Source organism: Natator depressus, chromosome 13 (genome assembly GCF_965152275.1).
Source record: "Natator depressus isolate rNatDep1 chromosome 13, rNatDep2.hap1, whole genome shotgun sequence".
NCBI classification, from domain to species: domain Eukaryota; kingdom Metazoa; phylum Chordata; order Testudines; family Cheloniidae; genus Natator; species Natator depressus.
The window spans coordinates 7,472,706-7,495,803 of record NC_134246.1 but is presented as its reverse complement, the minus strand read 5'-3'; the positions used below and the strand labels follow the sequence as shown (position 1 = coordinate 7,495,803).

Genomic DNA, 23,098 nt, shown 5'->3' with positions numbered 1-23,098 from the left:
TCGCAGGCTTACAGCAGTGTTTCAAAATATGCAGTCTTGGCTGTCTAAGGCAGACTCTAATTAGAGAGAAGGCAAAAGGATAGGAAAGAGAAGAAATAAGGTAGGGAAGGAAAAGGACACACGGATGGAGGGGGCAAAGCCTTATCTACCAGGTGGTGGTTGGGATTTAGCTGGAGCTGGTGGAAGTGGTGATGTCATTTGGGTCCCTCTCTCTGGCACAGTCTGGTCAGGACATTTCCCAGGATTAAGATAAAGAAGGTCTGCAGTCCTAGGGGACAGAGGGAGTGGCAGACATCATGGTGAAGCTCACTCCTTACTCTTCTTTGAATCAGTCAGTGAGCGTCACGGTCCGTTAGCTTTTTACCCAAAGTTTCTTTTTTGAGGACCCCAGAAGGGAGTGATGGATGGAATAACCCATCCCATCGTTAGTTTGCGTACCAAGTAGGCCTAATTTCCAACACACCAGTTGTGGTTCACTGGTTTCTGATCCCACACTTCTCTTGTTTACCAGGCACACTCATAACACAGTCCTTGAGACAGATCACTGGGCCATTTTGTTTGGACTAATTCAGCCTCTCTGCCTCTTTTTTGCACCTTTTCCCATCAACATTTGTTATTATAGGTTACTGTGACATTTTAGGAATTTTTACTCACTTTTTCCAGTTGCGCTCACAATTAGGGTAAATTTGTAGGCCCAGTTATCACAACAGCTATTTGCCGGAGGCTGACTCTTGTCAGCTGGACAGGCCCCGGTGGTATGTTCTGTACTAATAGAACATACTTTGCATTAAATGCGCTACTGCGCTATCTGGAATACTGCAAGTTACAATGTAAACTTGATTCTCTTAAGTTGCAGAGAAACCTGAACGAAGTCTGTTTGTCAAAGTGCAAGCTCGGGTGACAAAGCATCTAAAATAATGCAAAACAATTAAATGTTGCTCCAGAGAGAAAAGATCAGCTACAAACTATGCTGCAGTTATGGAGTCTGGCCAACTTGCTCATCCATGCATAGCAGGGTGTAGCGCAAGAGATATGGGGACTGCTGCAGTCCTGAGGATGCAGGATCAGCTGCAGAGCATCTCTGATATTATTGCAAGGTCTGTGATGGGGGGGGGGGGGGAACGATTGTTTTTGACCTCAGTGGTTTCCACATGTGAACAATCCCATGACTAAGCACAGGAACTAGGATGTGCCTCTAAGAACTTCCCTGCTGTTCTGTTTATTAAATAGCTGCTATTAGAAATGTGTTGGATCAAGAAGGGCCCAATCCAGTTGCCCCTAAAGTCAGCAGGAACAGGAATGAAAACATGTAGTGTACTGTAATAGAACAATGCAGCAATGCACTTGCCAATAACAATCAGCTAGCTGGGACCAGTAAAGAACAAACTGTTTCACAATTCATGCCATTCCTATGCTTGTCCTTCCGGCATTCCTCTTTATAAGTGTGATGGGGGGAATGTAATTAACTGAAGACAGACAGTTAGCAATTACCACACAATATACCAGGAGGATCACACCCTGTTTTGTGTTACTCCCCACACTCACTCCTTGACTGCAGCACTATTTCTTGTATGGCTAAGGCATGCAGGATTTGGTCTGAATAGGAGAGGCACTCATTTAAGTACTCCACTGGACTCTCCTCCTTCAAAAATATCACTCTGCAGAAGCAGGTGCAGTGTTCTTATGTTCCATAAGAGCATAACAAGCCCCAGAGACCCCTTGTTGAGGGATAGTTCCATGCTCATAAATCAATTAAGTAAACCAAGCTGTCTCAGGCCTATAAGCAAAAAAACACCTCTTGATTTGTCTTTGACAACACTGTTCAAGTATAACAGAGGCAGGTCAATTTCTGCCTCTTTCTCAAGCAATAATCTGAAAGATTTCTTCCTGGTAGCTCATCCAATCACCGCAGTTATGAGATGCATAGTCAGGACTTGCAGAGCTGTGGGAAAGTAATTCAGGTGGGATACAATCAGTGAATGCTACTTGCACTTATTTGTTTTCGAGAGGCCGGTTACGTTTTCAAAGCTATGGAACAGCTCTAAGAAGAGACAGGTCTCTCTTAAATAGTGCTGAGACCTGACAAGAAAAGTTACCTGAATATCCTCCTGGGAAGGACTATCATGGAAACATTGACTTAAGAGAGTTTTAAAATGCTAACTTATCCTAAAGTACACACAGATTTCCCTGGCATAGTGATTAGTACCATAGTCCAGGCTATAACTAATCACCAAATACTGTAGCAAAATCTATCTGCCTTAGGTATTTATAGGGGGCCAATCACCACAGTATCTAGGCACTGAGAGTTATATTGAGATAAGAATAAAATTATTTGAAATTGACTCTGCTCTTCCATTCTAGGGCTTAGATAATCACGTATAGATTTCTTGTGGGCAGGCTTCTATGGGAAGGTGAGTTTTGCACTGGGCTCTCAACACAGTCATGAGACCTACTCTACATTAGAAAAGGTTTATACATATAGCTATACCAGCAAACCTGCTTCATGTAGACACAGCTTATACCCACAAAAGACTGCTATTGTCAGTATAGCTTATACCAGTTCTCCGAATGAAATAAGCTACACTGGCAAAAGCACTTTTATGCTGGTATAACTGCATCTACAGTAGGAGTTTTGCCAGTATAGAAATATTTTAAAAATCACCCCCCTTTACATTACTGTACCAACAAAAGATTCCAGTGTAGGCCTGGCCTCAGAGTAGAGCAGGTACCTATCTTGGCCCATGGCTTTGCACCATCTAAAAACCAGTTGTCCAAGCCATGAGCAATTTTCTTGTAAAAAAAACAAAGAGATTCAGTTTGGCTATGGCAGGGCCTGGCAAGACAAACCAGTCAAGAACTGGTGGAACTTCTGAGGTCAGTCGAGCAAAACTCTAAATATCTGTTGCCAAGTGCATAGCCCCACGGAGGCTGAGTATTAATAGCTGCTTTTAATCAAACTTTATTAGTGTTAACCAAAGACCCTGATGGTTTCAAAATTCAAACTATTTGTCAACTGCTAATTATTTTAAGCTAATGTGATGGTATTTTACCAGCTGTATTAATGTAACTTTGAATCATCTGTGAACCATTTCAAGTAGCTTCAAAATGTTTCATCCTGGAGGCAAACCAACAGATAAATCATCCCTGGCATTGTTGGTGTTGATCTCACCTTTTTCTTATTTTCCTACCTCATTTATACCTGTTTGACACTGGTGCAACTCCACTGATCTCACTGGGGTAACCTCTTCACTGCAGCAGGGTCTGGGAGATCAGAATCGGGCCCAATGTCAATTTTTATGTTTCCTGTTCTTTGTTAACTCTCCACCAGGACCTCCCTTTGATTAGATTTCTCTTTAGCATCTCTGCGTCCAGCTTCATGCAGAAGGATTTAGGCACAAGCTTGATTTACTATACCAGTGCAGACTGAACACACACACACACACACACACACACACACAGAGGACACTTCACCCTTTGGGGAAGCAGCAAGTTTCAGAGTTAAGACAAATGGGGCAGTGCATACCTCTTGAAACGATTGTTTCATGTCACATGCACACTCAGGCAGGCACTGGCTACCCTTCAGTTCATGTTTTCAAGCTTTTCTTTGCTGCTCTGAGAGCTAGAAACATTTTTTTTAATGAATCCCGAAATTCTGATCTCAACAAGTGACTCCCCAAACTGAGGGCCTAGGCTTGGTCTTATAATACCTTATTCTGGCCCTGAGGCTGACAAGGGAGTGAAACCAATAATTAAGTTTATGTGGTTAGGGCTAGATTGTGGTTTTACTGTACAACTAGTGTAGGGAAATAACCCACAGCAGCAGCAAATTACTACTTACTAATTACTTGTGGTTTTATTGTATGCCCAAGGAAATGATTTATTTCAACAGCAGATTACTACCCACCATCCCCTGACCTCGAACCAGTTCAGCCGCAGAGCTGGCATGTGAAGGGCAAAGCCAAAGCTTCCCCCACTCCCTGACCTGCTCTCCTCCTTGTGAGGAGTAGCAGGTGTATAGCGCCAATTTGCTCCTAAATGCCTGGACTCAGGTCTTACTCCTCCTAATATTTCCACATGGCCACAATGCAGTCCATATTTATTTTTGCCTTTTATACAGTGCATCTATCATAGATCTCTAAAAAAAAGTGAGGGAAGTGACAGAAATCCACTGAATGCATCCGATGAAGTGAGCTGTAGTTTACAAAAGCTTATGCTCAAATAAATTTGTTAGTCTCTAAGGTGCCACAAGTCCTCCTTTTCTTTTTGCGAATACAGACTAACACGGCTGCTACTCTGAAAGAAATCTACCATCACCTCCAGTTTAACGGTTCCCTGGCTCTTAATGTTCAGGGATCTACACAGCATCTGCTTGAACACACAAACTCCGTCCCTTCGCTTCGCAGCACAAACATTGACTTATAATTGTAGCACATGTGTGGGCCCTTTAAATATTCTAACACGCATGCATACAAGTGCCAGGGCTGCAATCACCAGGACTTGAAGGGATTTGATGTTCCTAGATCATGAGAGAGAAAAAATAAGGATAATTGACTGTCATTGCATCCTGGTCATTCAGACTTGCTCTGTGAGAAAATATTCAAGCATAATAGATTCACATTCACTACAATGAATATACTGAGCATGAATCGAAGAACCATGGAATACCAAGCAGAAGTTAAAGAAGCAGAGATCCCTGCTTTGGCCTCAGGAAACATCTGCTATGATTTATTTACACAAATGCACACCATTAAGACATGTAACAAGTCTGCACTGTTCTCATTAAGACGAGAATGGCTGCACCTTCTTAACCAATCTCAGTTTACAAAGTCCACACTAGAAAAACGTGTGTCAGCTGCACTGAAAGCTTACAGTCATGTCTAACGGCTTAGGAAGTGTGATGATTTTCTTCTCAGTTTTGACAAGGGCATCACTAGTTGCTATCTGCAAAGCAGAATCAGTCAGAACCGCGGGGAACATGATAACCAGGCTAGCTCTTTCTTTGACAAGTGGCCACCATCTGATATGCCACGGGTTTTCTCCACCTATTTCAAAGGGAAGAAAGAAGAAAGGAAAGATGTAAAATAGCCCTGTGACTCCACCGCCCATAGGGAGCTGGAGTAAGACTAGATTATTTAAATGCCATGAGCACTGGCCATCACAGGAGGAACGTTTATTAAAATATATAGATGGCAAGCAAAGAGCAGCGTTAGGGTAGAAAATTAAATGAATTGTGACAGGTGATGAGTAACAGCCGCTTTACAACAGCGAGCGCAGACCAAAATCCCAGCAGATTTTGAAAAGTGAAAGCCAACTGCACTGATATATTATTTAAAACATAATTTCAACTTGTCATTTGAAGTTTCATGTTTATTTCCCTCCTCCTCCCCACCGCAGACTAGACTGTGGCTGTTTGTAAAAAAAAAAAAAAAAAAAAAAAAAAAAGCTGTAGCAATAAAGGGTTTCATTGTCCAAGGGGAAATGTTCAAGTAAGTTTCAGTTCAGCCAAAAATGATGCAACAAATGGAAGGAAATCAACAACAAGACCTTGAGAAGCAAAGTCAGGGCTAATGAACGGATTGGCAATGTCCTGTAGTTTTTGCTCCTATTTGCAAGCAAAATAGGGTCAATTTAATTAACCACCCATGTAGCTCAGATATTACCATCATTTATGATGAATAATAATAATTAGCATAATATTGCCACTACCTGTGATTAGCGTGGAAATACTTCAGACCTCAAGATCTTAGCTATGCAAGGAAATGATGTCAGCAGGTATGCAGTCAAGCCCAGGAATGCTACCACCTTTCAGTGCCGTGATGGCTTTGCAAATCTCTTCGCAAATCTCTTGCTTAGCACGAGGTACATTGAAGTTGTTTTGCACCAGCTACTGTTTCATCTGGGCAAGTGATTTCTCTGTGAAGGGAGACTTACAATTGGGAAGGCTGGCAGAATGTGTTCATCATCGACACATGCTGGATCCTTTGTGGGAGAGCAGTTCATTTCTATCTGCTCTGTATATGATTAACTCCTGATGTGTGGGTGATTAATTTTCCACCTCCAGATCGTTAACTGTTTTGCATTCTCATCAAGTAGGATGCATATGGGCTTAAAAATGCTCCACATTGTGTATTCGTAAACAGTATCCCATCTGGAACCAACCAGTCACTCCCTCTTTGGTGGCTCATGGGTATAAAGAGATAAGCTACAGTAACCAATAAAGCAACACTATATTGCAACAAAGAAACCATACTGATGAAAATGCAGTTTACGTGGACCCATCATATCTCACCAGTGGATCAGACGCAGACCCCAAAGCAATTAATATGTGTGGAGCAAACAGGTGGAAAACAGACACCAAATGGGTTGTTTGCAAACTCTTTGTAGCCACCATTCAGTTTCTGATGCTGTGAATTGAATTTCAGCTTCTATGGGAGCAGGATTGGGCCCTAATTCTGTTATGGTGTCTTCCATTTCTGTCATGAAAAATGCTTCTCGGGAGAGCTGTTGTGCCCATGAGATAGAGTGTACAGCAGACTCCACGCATGTGCACAGTAGCAGTGTCTGTAGCATTTAACAGTAAGTAGCCCTTATATCGCGGTTTTTACCTCACCGCGCTTTACAAAGCCAGCTCGATAGCCTTTATCCCCATTTTATAGAAAGCTCAGAGAGGTAAAGTGCCTCTTCCAAGGTCACAGACTGCAGATGCTCAGAAGCACCCCTAGGGAGGGAATCCAGTTCACCCTACACCCAATCCTGTGCTCTAGCCACTGGACCCTGTTGTTCTCCCCTAACCCTTTAATATTTGGAGACTCTGGCCAAACACTTACAGAGCTGACCTATGTGGGAGCCATAGGCAGAGCTGTTGCCTAGGGTCAGCAATTGGAAGACAATAGAGTAGATGTCTGAATGGCAGATTAGGGAGTCTTTAACCATCCAGGGTATGGTGACTAGATAGCAACTGTGAAAAAATGGGACAGGGGGTGAGGGGTAATAGGCCCCCTTATAAGAAAAAGTCCCCAAAAACGGGACTGTCCCTATAAAAATGGGACATCTGGTCACCTTAGTCCAGGGTTCCCCTGCGTCTCCAACCATATAGAACAGGGCCTACTGTGCAGTATGTCCTGTCTTCTCAGTGGTAGTTGCTGTAGGTCTTAAAGCATGTAGGTGAGGTTTGGAAATATTGCATGACACCATTAAACTCCACAGAGACACATCGATTTTTTTATGTAAATAAAACCTAAATAAAACTTAAACATCAACCAACAAGAAAAGACTAAAATATCTTAATATAAGCAACCAGCCAGAGTGAATATACAGGTTTCAGAGTAGCAGCTGTATTCGCAAAAAGAAAAGGAGGACTTGTGGCACCTTAAAGAGACTAACCAATTTATATGAGCATAAGCTTTCGTGAGCTACAGCTCACTTCATCGGCTGCATCCGATGAAGTGGGCTGTAGCCCATGAAAGCTTATGCTCAAATAAATTGGTTAGTCTCTAAGGTGCCACAAGTCCTCCTTTTCTTTTTTAGTGAATATACAGTATATCTTCAGTCTCATTAAACCGCAATTACTTCAGATATTTTAAGCAGGATCAACAAATCCTCTCAAATAAAACCTGGTTCCATCTTTAATGCAAATGAGACTTGTTAATGTGGTAGAAACCATGTTTCAGAGTAACAGCCGTGTTAGTCCGTATTCGCAAAAAGAAAAGGAGTACTTGTGGCACCTTAGAGACTAACCAATTTATTTGAGCATAAGCTTTCGTGAGCTACAGCTCACTTCATCAGATGAAACCATGTAAATTCAGTTGGAAAAAATGTTAACAATCCATCAGTGCCTGCATCATCATTGAAGTACTGGCTCTTTGTGAGCAGAATGAGCTTGGCAAATGGAGTTACCTATTGCGAAGCTTCACTTACATTTGCATGACAATGGATCAAATCCTGGGCTCTTTGATATCAGTGAGAGTCATTCCATTAAAATCCCTGGGACTAGGATGTGACTCAGTGACTTCAGATTGCAGGTTGTCTTCAGGCTTTTGTCCACTCCTTCATCTAAGCCACTGTGCTGCCCCTCCCCTGTGCAAATACAAATTACAATCAGTTTGCTTCCTCCATGGCTGAGACTGTCCAGAAGCCTCTAATGAGCCTGTGATGCCATTCCCAAACTAGTCACGAGGGTGTGCTGAAGTGCAACACGTGTTGCATCTTACTAAAAACTTTCTTTCAACCAGCTGTGACTTTGTTTAGTTATTCTATAGAAGTGGCTGGGATGTGACTGTCGATATCGATTGCTGTGTCAAGACAAACTCTCCTCGTTGGAGTATAAGGAAGTATGTCTAGTGTTAAAATCCTAGCTAACGGCCTGTAAATGTCAATTTGAAAAAAGATGGAACCACTGTTGAAATATGAGATGTACAATTATTCATACTCATCCTGGTGCTCCTTTAATTTACACCAGTTTGAATCAGTGAAGCTATGGAGTTGTTCAAATAGAGGTGGATCTGAATCAGCACACGAATGTGCAGTTCTTTCTGAGCTTCCCCACCCCTACAGTTTTGAGGATGCATCTAGCTAGGGAAAAGGAGCACTCATATTTTTTGCTTGGTTTCCTTTGCTTGAGGTGTTGACATCTGAGGCCTGATTCTCTTCTCACTTAAATCAGTTTTACACTAGTGTAATTTCACTGACTTCAAGGGAATTAATTACTCCTGATTTACATTGGTGTAAGTGATAAGAGAATAAGGCCCTTAGTTTACTCTAACATTTTCTGAAGTTTGCTGCATAATTATGTGAAGGTTCCTTAACTAATTCCTACTGATAAAATAAGAAAAAACAAACAAAACTAGTGCTGATTTCCCCTTCCTGCCTCTTTCAGATATGTAGCCTGATGCTATCATATATCCCCTATGGTCACTGCTGTGTCATGTGCTAACTTCAAAGGTTACATCTGTAATTCATAGTAGACCGTAACATTTTGATATCAGATAGCTGTGCATGTGAACAATGTTTCACATCATTATAACCTTTATTTTAAATGTCTCCAGATGATATTTAACACTCTGTTGAAAAGGTTTTGCTTGGGTGGAATTAAGTTGCTCCTGAACCCTCTTGATCTATGCATATCATTCCCAGAGCAAAACAGTTAGGCCACGTCTACACTACCCGCCGGATCAGTGGGTAGTGATCGATCTATCGGGGATCGATTTATCGCATCTAGTGTGGACACGATAAAAAGATCCCCAATCGCTCTGCTGTCGACTCCGGAACTCCACCAGGGCAAGAGGCAGAAGCGGAGTCGACGGGGGAGCGGCGACCATTGATCCCGTGCTATGAGATCGCGAAGTAAGTGATTCTAAGTCAATCTAAGATACGTCGACTTCAGCTATGCTATTCTCGTAGCTGAAGTTGCGTATCTTAGCTCGATCCCCCCCGCCCCCCAGTGTAGACCAGGCCTTAGAGTAGAGCTTTTGGACTATGCGAGATCCTTCTAGAGAACTTCAAGCTCTCCGAAGAGTCTTGTGGAGGATGCAAAATATGCACACTACTGATGTGGTTTTTTTAGTTATAGCATCTTAGTATCTATCGGATTGTATTAACAATAATATTTTGCAGCTATACCTCTAAGCGCTTTAGAAAGATGGGAAAGTATTATTGCCACTGGTTTACACGTGGGGAAACTGAGGCACAACGCTGTTGGATGTTTTTTCTTAGATCACACAACAAAATAGTGGCAGAATTATGTGCCTGTTCCAAAAGGGAGGATAGAATCATAGAAATGGCCAATTAACACCTACACAATCAGGGCACAAAAAAAAGGGTGGGGGGAGAGTGGGTTATAGATTGTTGTAAAAGCCCATAAAGCCAATGTCTTTATTAAGTCCATGATTTTTAGTATCTAGCAGACTTGGGCGGCGGGTGAACTGCCAGTTGGAGGAGGCTAGCCCCCGGCTGGCCCAGCCTCCCTTCCCTCACTGGAGCCTTCCCCCAGCCCCCGACCACAAGGCAAGTGGGCAGAGCACAGTCCCCACAGCCCCCAAGTACAGGGCGGGCAGGCAGTGCATGGTCCCAGGCCCCCCAAGCACAGGGTAGGTAGTTCCCATGCCTCCAGACCCCCACCTCTCCCCACAGCAGCATGGCCCCAGCACCTAGGGCCCCCTAGCAGAGGGCAGCCCCAGCCACCCCAAGTCTCGGCCGCCCTAGCCCCAGCCCCAGCACACTGCATTCCTGAAGAGGAGCAGCCTGCTGGGCTGGGGCCACGGGGGAAGGGCAAGCAGAGCTTCGGGGAGAAGCATGGGCAGGGCCATGCCACGCTGTTTAGGGGGGCACAGCTTTCCACAGCCTATGCAATGCGCTGCCCAGGCTAGCAGAGTTATGAATTTAAGCTCCCAGGCTTGTTGTTTGAAGGTGTTGTGCAGGTTTCCTTTGAGGATGAGGACTGAGAGATCAGACAAGGAGTAATCACTTTCTGAAAAGTGTTCACCCATCGGCGATAGGGTGTTTTTGTCTTTTTATCGTTTTTTTGTGTGAGTTCCTTTGATGATCAGTATGCCCCACAACACACCTTTTAAGATCCATGGGTCCTACACATGCCTATCACAATATGTGGTGTACCTCATCCAGTGCAATAAATGCCCCACTAACAACTATGTGGGTGAAATGAGACAATCACTACACTTTCAAATGAATTTTTTTTTGTAATTCCTGTGTAATTTTCCTTTTTCTGAAGCTTGTCATACTCTGATTGTCAGAGCATGAAATATTGCAATTTGCTAGGGGTGTTTTAATTATTAAGGGCTAAAAATAATCACCACCAGTTCAAAAAAAAAGATAATTATGACCAATGAGTGAGAACTGGAAATTTTGTAAAATTCATTTAGTTAAATTATCAAGATTCTTAGCAGTCAAATTTAGCAGATCTAACAGAATGTGCTCTTCTGATTGACATGTACTAACAATAAATGTCTCCACTATCAGAAGGAGAATAATTTACTTCTAATTTCCACTGGAAATTAGGTGAGCCAGAATGTGGTAGATTGTTAGATCTCAGATATAGGGTTTAATTGGTTTGCTAAGAAACAAAATATGAATGATTGTTTGGATTATTGGAAGTTTCTAGCATCACATTCCAGGAAGTCCCTAAACACAGAGTCTCTAATGACCATTTCTCAAGTGGTGCTCTTGGAATTCAAGAGGGCCTATCTATCTTAGATATTTATATGGCCCCATCTCCGTAGTATCAGAGCATCTCGCAATCTTTAATGCATTTACCCTCACAACACCCTTGTGAGGTAGGGAAGCACTTATTATCCCCATCTTACAGAAGGGAAACTGAGGTACAGGAGAGGCCATAAGAGATTTGTCCAGAGTCACACCAGATTGGAGCAGGAACTGAACCTCGGTCTCCCACAGCCCTGTGCTCTAACCACTGTACCATCCTCCCTTATGTATTGGTAGAGAATCTCTGTGCTAAAACTTTCTCACCAGCAGAAAATCAAGAGCTTCAAAGCCAGTGTCACTCTCACACCTCAAGACGTGTGCTTCAGCTCAAAGCTGAAGGCTTCCTGAAGGGATAGTTGATGTGAGGAAATATGAGCAAAGAAAAAGCCGTCTGTCCAGGTCAGTTCCTAGCAGCTCACGGTTTTCCACATGCCTCTGCAGCATATTCTGGATTTCAGTCATCAGACTTCCCACATCCAGAGAGGGAAGAAAGAAAATTGGCTTTCTCCCGGTCTCAGAACTCACTGCTGTAAATTATCCCTCATTTTGGCCACTTCCCACTTCTAGTCCCTCTTTTATTTTCAGCCAGTTGACATGGCAGACAGCTGTGTCCTTGTCTTAGAAGGCATAGCTTTGGCATCTCTGAAAAATGAAATATTTGCCTCTGCTGTGACCTCCATGTTTCATCATGTAACAAGGGGTCGGAGGGGGAGGGAAATCTTTCTTTTGAGTCACACTTGAACTTTGTACTGTGACTTGATAGGAGCCTCTGTCTCTGCCAGAATAAAGTTATCATAACTTGAGGCTCCAATTAGCCATCTATCTTGGTCCATTTTGACAATTGTTTATTTTCAACTATCCCTCAGTTATGCTTCTGCTCAAGCCAACTTGCTTCTATGCTCATGGTTCTTGGTTTTTCTCACCCATACTTCGAATGCCTCAGCTTTCCATATCCAAATGACACCAGGATGGTTTGAGCTGTAAATAAGCAGGGTCCTCGGGCAAACAGTATTTGCAAAGACTGCAGATCCGTTCTGAAGGTTTTGTTTAAAAATACGATTGGTTTTATGTGGTCTGTTGACTTATGTGATCCATTTTGTGGGGAAGGAAATTGTAAATCAAAACCAATGGAACTGCTGAAGACTGTATATCGCTACTAAGAGATTCTGGAATGTGTCACTTAAATGCAATTCAGGCGACTTGGGTTGTCACATTGGTATGAAGTTTCCATAACGAGAAGGTGACTTATCTCAATTAGATCACAATCTTTCTTCCAGGTCTTCTACATATCCTGAAACAGCTGTAGGACAATGAGGTTCTTCTTTAAAAATAACAACAACAGTCTCCAAATGTCACAAAAATAAAGAGGAGGATGGCTTAAGGTGAAAGCCAAGAACTCCACTGACTGCTAATGCCTCTCACTTTGAATATCAGCTTTGAACTTCCATTTGATGCATCAGTGGAAAAAGTGCTTAATGTTCAGGATTGTCAGTTCAGAGGCTTTGTGGCTGCAGGCTGTTAAAAGGGAAAATGAAGTGCAGTTGAAAATGTATGATAGCTGGACAGGTTTATCTGGAGATATGATTCTTTAGGGCCAGATTCTGAGCACATAGGAAGGAACACACAATATCTTGCAAAACAAATCCACCGCATAATCCATTGGTGCCTTTACCGATTGCCTTGACAGAGTGACTATGTGAATTACCATCTTCCATTCCGACCTCTTCCGTGGTTTTGACTAATCCTCAGTGCTGACAGTAATGTGTCTCTTTTGGCTGCAACCACTAGAGCCTGAAAATTACCCTCCTTGACTTTTCCCTCATGCAGAGGCATTCTCTTCCTTTGGCACATACATGTGTCAAGAGGAGAAGTCACCTGTGAGGCCAATGCTTAAGTGTTGTCATGGGGGATAAACATTCTGTGTCACAGCTTGTCCTGGTAGTGTTATTCAGAGCGCACTTGGGAGCGCATCATTGCTTGGTTCCAGTGCTGCTTAGGGCAGTCAGCCAAACAACTTGTGAATGAGCTGTCACCCATGTGGCTGGTTTAGAGACAATGGTCTTGCAAGTTCTTTTGCAAGGTTGTTCCATTCCAGTGTAAGTTAAACGTGGCTGTGAGTCAGGCTATGCAGTGGGAGTAGTATTTGGACTGAATAGCTGAAACTCTCAAACCCTCTGTGTGCTTCTCTCTTACTTCCTAAAAAAAAGGGTAGGGCCCGGGCAGATGACTAAGGACAGATGCTCAGCTGCACACTCCCCTTGTAGGTTTTAGTCCTGCCTCCAGATAGGAGTATGTAATTCATGGTAACCACACCAAAGCGTTTCCATTAATGCAGGATCAGGTTCCCATCCGCTTTTTACCTTGATGTAGAAATGCAACCCACTGCACCCTCCGTCATGTGCATGCATGTAAAATATGTCCAAGCGAAGGGATTTCTTTAGCCCCTCCTTCAAAAATAGAAAAGCCCAACAAGAGTTCATGTGAGGAGCTCACCAAAGTAAATGCAGAATCCTTCCAAGGTGGCCCTGCTATTACAGTGTGTTGCTCCTGGGACTGGGGCGGGGGGTGGTGTCACATAATAAACCTTTCAGGGCTTCTAATTTACAAAATCTATTTCAGCCCTCCCCAGAGTTGCTAAGTGAAGTGATATGTCTATCTTGATGTTGCAAATAAATTCAAGTCCGCCTCAATGGTATCCCAGGGAAACCACATGAGCAGAACAGTTCAGGGGAAGACTATGCAAAGGCACAATGCTTCAGAATAAACCTCAGCAGGGACTGGTGGAGCTTCTGTTTTGAATACAGAAGAGTGAGAGTTACACTAACAATCACAGGAAAAATCCCCGCAAGATGGATGTGGCTCTGGTTTAGTTTTTCTGTGGTTTTGCGAGTCTCTTGTTAGCATTACTGCGTGACTTCTATGAAACCCACAGTCACAGCTGCATGGACAGAGTTCAGAGAAACTTCAGAGAAGCCTGATTTTATTGAGGTGATTGTGCAGGGCTGATGAATTATTTTTAATTTAATTTTTATACATTTCCATCTGTTTTATTTCTCCTAAGTATATGAAGCCCCAACCCAGTCCATCCATCTTCTGTGTCAATCCACTGGTAGGTGTTAAATGTGTTGATGTTTATGTGGAAGTTAAGAACTCGCTTAGCAACAGGGAGTTAAAAGGAAATCAGCTATCAAAAAAGTCAATTTCAAGTGCACCTAAAGGTCAGGGAGCAAAGGGTTGACTAAACAAATCACTTCATTGCCATTTGAACTGCAGTAAGGCCCAGTCAGATTCGGGCACCATGTGTTAGGCTCTGTACAAACAGGAAGAAAAGGGGCCAGATTTTCAAAGATATTTAGGTGCCTAAAAATACAAATTGGCACCTGGGATTTTTAAAAGCTCCTAAACAGGTTAAGTGCCTAATTCCCATTGAAATCATAGGCCATAAATGCAACTTTGGGAGGGAAAACAATTCAATAGAATAATTTGTTGTACCCTAGATCAGTGGTTCTCAAAGCCGGTCTACCGCTTGTTCAGGGAAAGTCCCTGGCAGGCCGGGCCGGTTGGTTTACCTGCCTCATCCGTAGGTTCGGCCGATCACGGCTCCCACTGGCTGTGGTTCACTGCTCCAGGCCAATGGGGCTGCAGGAAGGGCAGCCAGCACATCCCACAGCCCGCACCGCTTTGCGATCGGCCGAACCTGCTTTGTGCTTGTGCAAAACTTTCTAGCCAAGATGTCACTAGGAGAGTGGTACTGAGTAGGGACATTGGATATGATTCTGATCTCGCATGGGCACAAATCCATTGGTTTCAGTAGAGTTATTCCTGATTTACACCAATGTAAGCAAGAGCAGGGTCTGATCAGAACACTGCTGGTGATAGTAGGCATAGCCCGTGAACCTAAACTCTAGATCCAAACAAACCTGAATGTTGAGGGAGTTCAGATTGAGGACCATACATTTCCATCAGGAGCCAAAACAAGGCTAAGACTGAAGCTGGGAGTAAATTTGAATCAAGATTCAATTTAGATCCAAACCTGGTAGGCCAGGCTTGTTTTATTTGCTCCTGTTCTGATGAGAGACTTTTGCGTGAGCTCAGATAAAAGGGTGCTTATGTTTAGCAGACCAACTTGCAGAGGTGGGGAAGTATGGAAGTTCAGTTGTTGGTATGTTTACAGAGCTTCGAGGAATGGTGGTACAAATGCTGCTGATGCATCTGAGAGTTAGTCTGAGCTGTGCGTGCGTTCATTGGTATCATGGATTGGGGCTGATCCTACCTCTGTCGGAGTCAATGAGAACTTTGCCGTTGGCATCATGCCCCTAAAGATGATGTCTGCTTGGAGAAATATTTAAATCACTTATAGCCAAATGTTCAAAGGGTTCTTTCCTTGTGTGTCAGCACCAACATGCATGCCCAAAGCATGATTTGGATGCATAGACCCCAACATGCATGCACACGAGCTAGCCAGATACATACAGATTTGCATCTCTGACAATGGCAGGTTTCCCATTGTCTTCAATGAGAGTTGGATCGGGCATTATGAGCACCATCATTCTTTCTCCTGAAAATGAGGTGGCGCTGGGCCACCACTCAGCTCAGTTTTTGGGCTGAGCTCACAGAATTTGATTAAAAAGAAACCCGATTAGAATAAAACCACAGAATACTTGGGGCTAGGAGGAAGGAGATGGGCTTTTAGCAGCATTCATTGCTTTCAGGGGGATGTGCTTGTATATAATTTTGGACAGCAATGAAAACCTTCTGCCTCTGGGGGAAGCATTGATTCTGTCTATAATTTTTTTTATCATCAGAGCCTGGGTATAAATTGAGAAAGGAAAAAAAAAAGTCTTTCAAGGTAACTGCCTTCCGCCATGATCTGCTTTTCATGTTTTGTCACTATACATTCTTGAAAGGGAAAGTCAATAAGTTTGCAGGTAGTCTCTCAGGATTTCTGAAGAGTGTATAATAGCAATGAGGTGTAAGCAAAGAAACCAGGGCTTTAAAGAGCTCAATAAGGATACTGCATGATTCCTGTGTGACAGCTGGGCATGCGGCCAATTTACAGGTGGGGCAAAAGTTTCTAGCTGAAAGTTAGTTAACGCTGAAACACAGGGGAGCAGGTAAAGCATTTAACATTTCCCTTTATTGAGTGCAGTAGTTATGCATCAGGTAAGGAAGAAGTGTATCCAGCAGTTAGATAAATGGAAATGGGAGTCAGGACCCCTGGGTTCTTCTCTTAGTTCTGCCATTGGCTTGCTGTGTGAATTTGGGCAAGTCATTTTACCTTTCTATGTCACAAGTTTATCCCTACCTCAGAGGTGTATTGTGAAGCTTATCTAGGTAGATCCAGATGCTCAGTGGGTGTTAATCTGCACAGCTCCGTGTATTTCCATGGAACTGTGTCAGTTTGGACCAGATGAGAATCTGACCCTTAATATTTACAGAGCACTTTGAGGTTTTGGGGTGGATTTCAAAAGATGAGACATTTTTAAGGCCCAGCAGCGTATAATGTACCAACAAGGTAAGATGTCTTTTCTGTAGAACATACAGGAGTCTTGCTTAGAAAATGTTCAGAACAAAAGCGATTAGCAGATAGTCTTAATGAAGTGTATCCAGGAGTTTCCTCAAGAAATTGACCATAGAGGAACTCCATTATTATTTATGCATCCAATGAAGTGAGCTGTAGCTCACGAAAGCTTATGCTCAAATAAATTGGTTAGTCTCTAAGGTGCCATAGCTCCTCCTTTTCTTTTTTCCATTATTATTGCTAGCAGTAGCCAAAAAAGACTTATTCATCATATGGATAGCGAGAGATGGAACACAGCTGGTTATTTTGTTAAAGTACATCAGGCTCTGGAGCAAACTGCTATGCATTACATACTAATTTTTGGTCTAGCTAAAGAAAAGTGGGTAACAATTTTTTCTCTCTTCTCCAAAACTAGACTTGCATCTTTCTTAGATTTATGAACCAAAAAGGTAAATACCTGTAACTGCAGTGTGCCTGTTATCCAAATGTTTGTGTAGTACTTATTTTTTGCATTACTCCTGGTATAAATAATTCATAAAACTAATTGGTGTGTATCTATCTATCCATTCCTTCATGACATTTATAATGCACTCATCATCCAAGTGGATAGTCACCATGTCTGAATTAGATTGAGACACAGCTGGTGGAAATAACAGCATACGAAACCATTCTTTTAATACGTTATCATCTGTTTATTTGACTTTCAAACGATGGATTTTGATTTATTGTTTTAGACCATTCAGATGTGATGGAGACCTGGCCATTTTGGGAAATGAAGTTAGAATGATCTCTGTTAAAATGCTAATTTTGACTCTGGCAAAAATCACTATAATTTTTAGTCTTAACAAAATTGTTTTAATGGTTTCAAACACTTGTAGTAAATGGTTTAAATATTGTAAATGTTTTGAAATTTTAAAACTGTTGTTGCATACATTAATTTTTTTTTTAAGGCTTATGGCTTGTGGTGCTTCATGGACGACTAAGATGGAAACAATTCCATGTGGCTATCATAAACTACTCAGACACTGCTCTTGCAGTTTATGATGTCCACAGAACCCGCTAGTTAAATGATTTCCTTGCAATCACTGTAGCTCATTTTCCACTCTAGAAATTTGAGCTTTCTGGACAAAGGTTTCAAAAGATCCAAGGGTGATAGACACTTAACTACACATTTCTCTTGCAATACTGCCAGTGATGCTGGGTTAAATACGAATGCTAACTACCTACAGCTAGACCTATAACACTTTCAGTTCCTACAAATGTACAGGTTTCAGAGTGGCAGCCGTGTTAGTCTGTATCAGCAAAAAGAACGAGGAGGACTTGTGGCACCTTAGAGACTAACCAATTTATTTGAGCATAAGCTTTCATGGGCTAAAACCCACTTCATTGGATGCACGCAGTGGAAAATACAGTAGGAAGATATATATACACAGAGAACATGAAAAAATGGGTGTTGCCATACCAACTCTAATGAGAGTGATCAGTTAAGGTGGGCTGTTATCAGCAGGAGAAACACCCACGTTAACTGATTACTCTCATTATAGTTAGTATGGCAACACTCATTTTCTCATGTTCTTTGTATGTATATATATCTATAATATGTGTGTGTGTGTGTGTGTGTGTATATATATATAAAATGTGTGTGTATATATATATACACACACACACACACACACACACACACACACACACACACACACATATTATAGATATATATACATACAAAGAACATGAGAAAATGAGTGTTGCCATACTAACTATAATGAGAGTAATCAGTTAACGTGGGTGTTTCTCCTGCTGATAACAGCCCACCTTAACTGATCACTCTCATTAGAGTTGGTATGGCAACACCCATTTTTTCATGTTCTCTGTGTATATATATCTTCCTACTGTATTTTCCACTGCGTGCATCCAATGAAGTTAGCTGCAGCTCACGAAAGCTTATGCTCAAATAAATTTGTTAGTCTCTAAGGTGCCACAAGTACTCCTCGTTCTTCTTACAAATGTACAGTCGCCAGAGTCTAGGAGTATAAAGACTCCTATTGACCTCAATGGGCTTTGAATCAGGCCACAATAATCATGGTGGGAAATACATAATAAGCTTTCCAATTCAAATGTATAGGAGGAAGAGGCTTGTTAGTCTGATATATGCTCATCAGGTTTCAGCTCAGAGTTTCATGCCACTGTACATTCTCTCTCCTAACTCTCTCTTGCTCTCTCTCACTGTGCTGTGCAGATGAACCAGAGTTTTATGACACTGGAGTGGCAATATAAAGTGGCTGCGACCTTATCACACTGAGTCTTGGCATGGATTAAAAGTGCATCCTCAAGATGTAGATGCCTCTAATTTTCTTGAAGCTGTTGCTTGTTAAACTCACTTCCTGGCTGAGTTTGTAGATACTACAGTGCGAATGCACAAATGTTTCTGTTTGATGTTAACAATGTCTTCCACTTGAGGCAATCACTGGTTAATTTGATCTTCCATTTAATTTTATCAAAACCCCAGGAACCAAATAATTTCTATTAAAAACAATACAACTTCCACTTTTTATTCCGATCAATTTTCATTCTTAGAGCACAAGGGTTATTGGATAATTTGATCACCAGCTAACAAAAAACTGTCATTAAATCTACAAGGAAAGGCCAGTATTCTGAATGCAACAGAAGAAAACTAAGCCCAAGAATTGTCCATGGTAAGAAAAGAATACAATAAGAAACTGTTATTCAGAAAACATTGATAAGAGCTACCGTATACTATGAAAGCTGAGAAGTATCCTGCTGGTCATGTGGATAAAAACATCAATGGTTTATTTCAATCAACATATTGCATTTATATAGGGACAAGGCACTATAACTGAAGAAAAATTGATTTAGCCACTTGCATCCAATTTTCTGCCACCTGAGTGAACTTATTTCACCTTGGTTTAAGTTTCCCCTCTGTGCAATAAGCCCTGCATTCCAAAAGCTAAAGGTGTAGCCTGTAGGTCTCCGTTGCATGCTGTTTATCTGATATCATGTGAAATAAAATATGATCTCCTGATTGAAATCCTATGTGGGTTTGCCATTTGTATCTCCTGCAGGTCAACACGTTCATCTCCTTTGTGTTTCCAATGGTCGTCATTTCTGTTCTGAATAGTATCATCGCCAACCAGCTCATCATCATGTTCAAGCAAGCAGCACAAGAAAACCAGGTCTGCATTATTGGAGGGCAGCAGACGATGCTCAGCATGTCCATGGAGCCCAGCCGTGTGCAAGCTCTGAAGCACGGAGTGAGAGTTCTGCGTATGTACCTGTGATGTTAAGCATTGAATGAGTTAGCAACATGTTCTGGAACATACCTGGTAGAATTACAGACACCAGCAGTAGATCTGGTTGCAGTTTTTCTCCAAATCTTTTTTTCCCAATGAAAAATGGCCTCTTTTGAAGGCCAAAACTTCCACAAGAAAGTTTTTGGTTTACAAAATTTTCCAGTTTTTCCTCAGATCCCCAAATTTTCATTTTTTTGTTTTGTTTTTCTCCCTTTTTCTTTTTTCCTTTCCCCTTTTTTCCCCATGTTTGCCAAGGAATGCAGTAAAATAAATGCTATCTAGGGTTTGGGGAGTTTTTCATTCTTTCTTTTTTTCATTTTCCATTTGCCACACACTAACTTTTCCAAATTCTCAGCCTTGGAAAAGTCGAAGAGTGACAAACAGAAAAATGAAACTCTCTGACTGCTACTTAGAAGCTATTCAAAAGTTAGAGTAGTTTGGAAAAGTTGGAATAACATAAGTAAACCCAACCTCCTGGATATCACTTATTTTATTGTCCTCGGGGGGGAAATCAAAATTATTATTATAGTAATCAATAATTATTATACTTATAATTATAATTATTATAATCAAAAAATTATTCAAACTCTAAAGTGGAAACAACTTCTGAATTTCCTGCAGAATTGTTTTTTTTCCATTTTTAACTGACTCTAGCCGAACATGTTACTGGTCTTGTGTCTCATCAGTAGTGAATGGATGACAAATTTAAGGTTTTACAGTTGCAAGATAATTTGTGGGAGCACTTAAGTCCATCTTTAAGTCCATCCTTATTTAGAAAAACACTGAAGTATGTGCTTAAAATTAAGCATGTGCTAAAGTGCCATCCCAAATAGGTGAGCTTTCTTGAGTCAGGGCCCAAATACTGAAGCCATTTTAATTATAACTTGTGGTTTTACCAACAGCTCAAGAGCTAAGCAGCAAGATGCTAAGGATAACTTGTACAGTCAAAGATTTGGATCTGTACTTTGACTACCTTATGCACACAACAGTGAATAGAAAACATGTGCACAATGATCTCAACTGCATGTGCAATTAATGCTGTTTGTGTATGCAGTCACAGTAATTATGCATGCAAATGCACTTCAGTTTTTGCACGGAGACTCTTCTCAAAATCCATCCCTTGGTATTTTCTAGTCCAATTTATTTTCCTTACCACATAGTAAAGTCAATACCTGCTGTGAAAATATTTTTTACTTTATTGGAGCTGTGCAGAAGACTCGTTTTTTCACTTAAAATGTATCTGTGTGTGAAAAGAGACTTTGGCAGATATTGTATGTAGTGTTGTTGCAGCCGACTCGGTCCCAGGATACTATAGAGACAAGGTGGGTGAGGTGATATCTTTTATTGGACCAACTTCTGATGGTGAGAATTAAAGAATATCACCTCACTCGCTTCGTCTTTGACAGATATTCACAGCTTTGATCCAGGGTTCAACTTTGCCATTTCACCATTTCTGTTGGTGACAATGGCAGAATCCTAAACTTCAGACAAAAATCATGAATTTCCATCCCTTCAAACTTCTCATGAAATATTTTTCCCCCTGCAAAAACTGACATTTTCACAGCACATTTGAAACAATAACGTTAAAATGTCACAACCAGCTCCACTGATTTCACCAAGAACACACGTAGTCCATTTTTTCCACTGGTTTCTACTTTTATGACTTGAGGTTTCAAAGGAGACAGTTTAAGTCCCTGAGGAGAGTTTGTTTGTGTTTTTCATTACCTGGGAGGGTTTGGACAGTGTTATCATTTCTCTTTGAGGGACAGGGTTATTTTCTTTTCCGTTTACTGCTCACTGGCAGTGGTGAAGAGCTGCTGAGGTTTTGCTCTGGAGGCCATGTTAATGGGTTCTGTGGCTGGACCGAGTTCCAGCATTCGCTCGATGTCAGCAAGGAGAAGGAGGAACTGCATTGTGGAGCAGCAGGAATGGTTCCATCTGCACATTTACACTAACACCACTCAGGGTACAGTTGTGCCGTATAAGTACAGTCCTGCACTGAAGGTTTTGCTGAGTCATGCTGTCCAAGAGGGCACCCAGCTTAGTACATCTTCCAGAACTGCCCAGGACACATGTGGAATTTACCTTTTCAGTGCAATGGACCACACCTCCTACCCATCCTCTTCCGTCCCTTTGGAGCAGCGAGCACTCCATGTGCTCAGGCAAGCATGAAGATTGCATTTGTGGCTGCGCAGAGGCTGCATTTCGCATCTTTCCCCCAGCCCACATTGTGCACCCATTCCCAGGAATAAACTGTGGGCTTCAATGAACTACAGCCAACCCAAACTTCTGAATAATTTAAATATGGTTCAGACATCCAGGCCCAGCTTTTGCAAACATGCCCAGGCAAATAATGGATTCACATTTGCACACACAGTTATTGCGGTTGCACAGACCATTGCCATAACTAGGAGTTGTGACAAAGCTCTGTCCTTGCCTCCGTGGGTCCTGCGTTTCCTGGTGGATTTCACTAGCCTCAGAGGCTCACTGTGACCTTCCACGTAACCCTGCTCTCTCTAGAGACAAGGGTCACAGTCTACTGAGCCATTTTCATCATAAGCCAGCGAGGGAGGTGAGGAGAAGTTATCCTTCCTTGCACAGTCTCTGTTGTCTCCCAGTCTCAGTGATTAATCAGGGGGCAAAGGGGGTGGGGGGAGCCCGGCCCCACCTTCTACTCCAGGCTCCAGCCCAGGGACTCTAATAGTATCAGCTATGGTCGCTGACCTTTTAGAAACATGACATGTACAATTCCCTGGGCTACTTCCCCCACAGCAGCCCTCACTTCCTCAAGCTCCACTTCACCCTTACCTCAGGGCCTCCTTCCTTGTGCCTGATATGGTGTGTACTACTCAGCCTCTCCAACAGTGCAACTTCCTCCCACAGCTCCTGACATGTACACCTACCTGAGTGACTGGGAGGCTTTTAACTAGTTTCAGCCAGCCCCTGATTGGCTTCAGGTGTCCCAATCAGCCTAGCATTCTCCCTGCCTTCTGGAAAGTTCTTAATTGGCCCCAGGTATCTTAATTGACCCGGAGCAGCTTCCATTTCACTT

At 42.2% G+C, this 23,098-nt stretch overlaps 1 protein-coding gene across 1 annotated transcript in view; it reads left to right on the top strand.

Moving 5' to 3' along the window:
• Positions 1-23,098, top strand: part of NTSR1 (neurotensin receptor 1) — a 107,874-nt gene that overhangs the window by 52,112 nt on the left and 32,664 nt on the right. The window contains exon 2 of the mRNA XM_074969606.1: positions 19,819-20,020. Within this exon, the coding sequence (XP_074825707.1) occupies positions 19,819-20,020 (202 nt within the window). The remainder of the gene's footprint in view (positions 1-19,818; positions 20,021-23,098) is intronic.